The following is a 5360-nucleotide window of genomic DNA, read 5'->3' as shown; positions in this document are numbered from 1 at the left end:
TCTGAATGGCAGCACAGCCTTCTGGTTCATTCATTTCCTGGGAGGGCCAACACTCAGTCCCTGTTGATTACTGCCTTTGTCTTGTCTTCAGTTAGTCAGTGAGCAATCAGAAATTGTCAGTTTTGGTCAACAAAGGCAGGGGTGTCAAAAGCTTTTTGAGGACTGTTTCACTTGCAGACCACACATTTTTAATTAACCTTAGTCATCTTGGCAAAACTTAAGTTCTTTTCATGGATATTGTTTAAAAGGTGATGTTTCTCTTAATTGTTTTCATTGCAGCACTTATATGACATGTCTTGAATTAAAGCACCATTTACCCTTAGCTTCTACATATAGGCAGGAGTGAGGATAAGGCAAAATCATTAGAGCTTCTGCTAACAGTGCAGTGAAGATAAATGTTAATTCTTCTTAATTTAAAAACCTTGTGTGGCCAAAACACTTTGAAAATGTGTTAATCATTATATAATCTCAGATCCAAACAGAATTTATTTTATAAGATATAATGTGGTGATAGAGTTTAAAAAAAAAATCTACAAGGAATGGCTAAACCACTTTCCATCATATTTGAAAAGTCATGGCAGTCTAGTGCAGTTTACACTGACTGGAAAAGGGGCAACATAATGCACATTTTTAAAAAGAGAAAAAAAAGAAAACCCAGGAAACTACAGCAAGTCAGTCTCACAGATCCTCCTGAAGAGTCTGCTAATGCACTTGGAAAATGAGAAGGTGATTGGTGGCAACCAACATGGCTTCAACAAGGTCAAATTGTGCCTGAAAAGTCTGGTGGCCTTTTATGATGGAGTTGCAGTCAGTGTATAAGGGAAGAGAAACTGACATAATTGACCTGGAGTTGTGCAGTGTTCAACACTGTCCTGCACAACATCCTGGTCTCTAAACTGGAAAGACATGGATTTGATGGATGGACCACTCAATGGATAAGGAATGGGCTGGACGATTGCACTCAAAAAGTTGCAGTCAACGGCTTGATGTTCGAGTGGAGACCAGTGATGAGTGGTGTTCTTCAGGGATCGGTACTGGGACCAGTGCTGTTTAATGTCTTTGTTGGTGACATGGACAGAGGGATTGAGTGCACCCTCAGCAAGTCTGCAGATGACACCAAGTTGTGTGATGCTGTTGACAAGCTGGAAGGAAGGGACGCCATCCAGAGGGACCTTGACAGGCTTCAGAGGTGGAGCCATGCCAACCTCATGAAGTTCAACAAGGACAAGTCCAAGGCCCTACAGCTGGGTCAGGGCAATCCCAAGCACAAATAAAGGCTGTGCAGAGCATGAACTGAGAGTAGTCCCAAGGAGAAAGACTTAGGCTGCTGGTTGATGAAAAGCTCAACGTGAGCCAACAATGTGTGAGTGCCACCCAGAAAGCCAACAATACCCTGGGCTGCATCAAAAGAAGTGTGGTCAGCAGGTCAGAGGAGGTGATTCTCCCTCTGTTCTGCTCTTGTGAGACCTCACCTGAAGTACTGGATCCAGCTCTGGAGCCTACAAAACAAGAAGGACGTGGTGCTGTTGGAACAGGCCCAGAGGAGGGCCAAAATGACAATCAGGGCTGGAACGACTCCCTTACAGGGACAAGCTGAGAGAATTGGTGTTGTTTAGCCTGGAAAAGAGAAAGCTCTTACTGTGGCCTTCCAGAATCTGGAAGGGGCCTACAAAAAGCTGGAGAGGGACTTTTACAAGGGTTTGTAGTGATTGGATGAGGGCTAATGGGTTCAGACTGGAAGAGGGTAGATTTAGATTAGATGTAAGGAAGAAATTCTTCACTGTGAGAGTGGTGAGGCACTGGAACAGGTTGCTCAGGGAAGGTGTTGAGTCTCTGGAGCAGATTGCCCACAGAAGCTGTGGATGCTCTATCACTGGAGGTGTTCAAGACCAGGTTGGATGGGGCCTTGCACAACCTACTATAGTCGGAGGTGTCCCTGCCCATGGCAGGGGCGTTGGAACTAGGTGATTTTTAAGGTCCCTTCCAACCCAAACCCCTCTATGACTCTATGAACTACAGTTTATTTTTAATTTGAAGAAGACTTAGAGAAACAGAATACCTTGCTTCTGATGCAGTGAAGTATCTGCCCATTGTTGTGAAAATTAGTAGTTACTTCAAGGAAGATTGGGATTAGACTGGGAAAATGTCATCTAATTGTTAGAATAGATGAGCCTGAAACAGCCCACCCAGAGGAGCACTCCCTTTCTCATGCTGCAGATTGCTATGACTGCAAAGCATACATCAGGAAATGTTAGTGCTATAATCTGCTATGCATTTAAACAGAGGAAGAAGCAAGGCACTGTCCTTAGGTTCCTTCCAGTTTAATTTTGTATTTCTGTTTTTCTCTGACTTTTTCTTTCAGGATTTTTGGTATACAATTGTATTTAATTTTTAAATGAAGAGTTGTAAGACAAGGAACATTGACATTTTTCTTTTAATAATTATCTTACTTTGGGCAAACGATTGTCTGCATAATTGCTTTTTTTCGGATGTATGCTAATATATGCTGTTTTCCACACAGCAGATAAATCAAAGTCATCTCAAACTGAACAGGAGAAAAACAATCAAAATTCAGAGGCTGAAATCCAGGAAGAGATGATTGACTTGGCCAGGGACAAGGTGCTACACAGGTATGTTATATGAAGTACAAAAAACATGCTTCAGCCAAATGTTTAGGCATTTGATTATATGTGTGATCTATGATAGTGCTGGCATGCCTGTTAAGAATTCATTTGGGAGTTTCTCTAATGTGGATCCTAAGGAGTACTTTCGTTTCTGGCACAATATAAATAATCCTAGAAGATAAGAATTCATGCATTTTGATTATCTGAGGTATTCTTTGTAGGATAATTTCTTTTTTCAGATATGTATTGCATGAACCACACATATACATATATGTATATAAATATACATGCATACATATATCTGAGGTATGTCGTACATTATATGACTTGCCCTTGAGTGAAATGTGCTTCATTTGAGTTACAGAGTTTCTAAAATGGTATCTTCTACTTGTATATTTATAAAAACCAATTAGTTTTATATTTTTATTGAATCATTTGATGTTTAGTTTTACATAAAGATCAAAACCAAGAATGACTTTTGTTTCTAAATATTTTATATGATTAACTGTTTCAGATTATTATTGATAATTATTGGGTTTAGTGGTGACATAAGAAAGTAGGTTTAGTTTGTGACGAGAAAGTGTAAGAAATATGTAAGACTAGTTAAAAGTAGGATTTTGAAGATTTTTGTATGTTGAAATTGAAGGGGTTGAGGTGGATGAAGTATTATTTTGCAAAAAATATTGCCTAGATTTATTAGAGCATTAAATTAGATGGTCTGCTTTCTCTTTTGTCTACTAATTTGGGAAAATGGCTTCTTTTCCATTAGATTTTAATTTTATACATTAATATGATTTTTATAGAATTTCAGGCTTTCTAGATGCATGGCCAAAATTAGAGAAATGGTTTTCTGTCCATCGAAATGTTCTAGTAAAAGTTGATGCAGAAAGAGAAGAAAATCTTGTATGTGAAACAGTGAAGGAAATTATAATGGAAGTAATTGCTAAGAACCAGAATAGAAGTAAGTTTTCCTCTTCTTTCTTTTTTTTTTTTTTTCCAATTCAGTAAGAAAAGACTGTGTTCTGTATAATGAACACTAACGATTAATGTATAAAACTATATGGAAACTTAAATTTTCACTAGTCCTGCAAAACTTTGAGGAGCTGTAAGTCGGTGATGACTGCACCAGAACTTTTTTGTTGTGCTTTTACCCTTTCAGAAGATATGAACCAATTTCACATAACTGTAAAGATCATTTGAGAAAAAGTTTTAAAGCAAAAGTGACAATTAAAGGTGTCAATTAGACTAATTTAAAAAACCTGAAGTAAAAGATTACTAAGTTCAGTCCTCCCTGGTTTAAATGTTACAGATAGCATCTTCACCATACGGGACAGCATAATGGCATAAGAAAGACTAAATTGCCATTATCAACATATATTCGTTTATCAACAGCTTAAAATGTTAATAGCTTAGAGTGTTTTTGACATGTTTTGGTGTACCATTATTCTATTTTTCCTCTTAAGCACCCAGAAGGAAAAAATCATTTTAAAAGAGAAAAAGAAAAAAGATCAAGTATCAAGTGAAAAAGATACATCAAGTAAACCAGGATTAACAGACCTGAATAACCAGTTTTTTTCTTCATAATTATTAGAATCAAGTCTTGATATGTCTTCTACCACCAAAAAAACCCACAAAACACTGTTAACAGTAAAAGTTTAGACTACTACTGCAGCACAAGGTTTCCAGTTCATGAATATTGCATATTCAATTACGGTTCATTAATAACCTTGGAAATAAAACACCTGAGAGAAAACTGAGTGGATCATTTTCGAAGAACTACTTGGTTGGAACTGGATTCTTTATGTGCTTGATATAATTCATAAACCTGCTGGAATGAATGACAAAATTCCTATTGATGCAACCAATGTTGAGATTTTCTGGTTAGAATCCAGCTGTCTTGTAGAAGTGCTAAAAGGACTATTTAATTCCCAAGGAGTAATAATCCCTGTAGTCAGTTAATAATATCTGATTTCATTTTTCTGCCAATAGATTCCAAGATGTTCTTCACTATTAGGTTTTAAATGCAGAACAGAGTCATGAGAATGTATATTAATTTGTAAGACATCATTAGCATTCTGGGAGCGACATGCTAAAGCTAAATCTAGAGATTGGTTCTCAAAAATTTTAGCAGAAGCTGAAGTAGTTGGAATATTTTATGTGGCAAACAGTTTTGTACTTTTTATAAACTTTAATCAGACAAATGATAGCAATTTTTCGCTTCAGACACCCAACAAAACAGTGTTTTTCAGAGTCACATTTGTTAAACAAGCCACATTTATTCTTCAAATGTTAAGAGTCTTTGAAACAAAAAGGCAAGACTCTTACAACAGTGGTTTAACGCAAGCCTATTTATTTTTTTAGTGTTTTCAATGCCACAGCAAGACTGGCCAGAATACATGTGCGTGATTCTGTTAAATTAATGCTGATAGTAACTTAAAAAATCTAGTTGTTGTAGGATCCTTCTATTGTCAATGAGGAGATCTGATATCTTTCCAGAGGTTAGTTCAGATCCTAGGGCTGAGCCATGCTCTGAAGCTGCGAACAACATTCAGTATTATTTTGATATACTGTAGGTTAGCAGGGTTAGGTTTTCAGTTCTTTCTTTCTCTACCACATGATCTTTTCTGTTTCTTTTTCCCCAGACATCATCTTTCATATTCTGCATCTTCTCTTCATATTAAGATGTATTTTCCATGTCAGGACAGTTTAAATTCAGTTTATCTGTTTTCTTCGTTT

The 5360-nt window shown here is 37.0% G+C and overlaps 1 protein-coding gene across 1 annotated transcript in view; it reads left to right on the top strand.

Annotated features, from left to right (window-relative positions):
• Positions 1-931: 931 nt before the first annotated feature.
• The window catches only part of LOC103782519 (sperm flagellar protein 2-like), a 54618-nt gene continuing 50189 nt past the window's right edge, over positions 932-5360 (top strand). The window contains exons 1-3 of the mRNA XM_008950290.1: positions 932-1031; positions 2522-2630; positions 3428-3585. Coding sequence (XP_008948538.1) covers positions 932-1031; positions 2522-2630; positions 3428-3585 — 367 coding nt within the window. The remainder of the gene's footprint in view (positions 1032-2521; positions 2631-3427; positions 3586-5360) is intronic.

This window comes from Merops nubicus, unplaced genomic scaffold (genome assembly GCF_000691845.1).
Source record: "Merops nubicus isolate BGI_N331 unplaced genomic scaffold, ASM69184v1 scaffold5132, whole genome shotgun sequence".
Classification (NCBI taxonomy): Eukaryota; Metazoa; Chordata; class Aves; order Coraciiformes; family Meropidae; genus Merops; species Merops nubicus.
The sequence above is the reverse complement of the archived record's forward strand: the minus strand, read 5'-3'. Positions and strand labels throughout refer to the sequence as shown.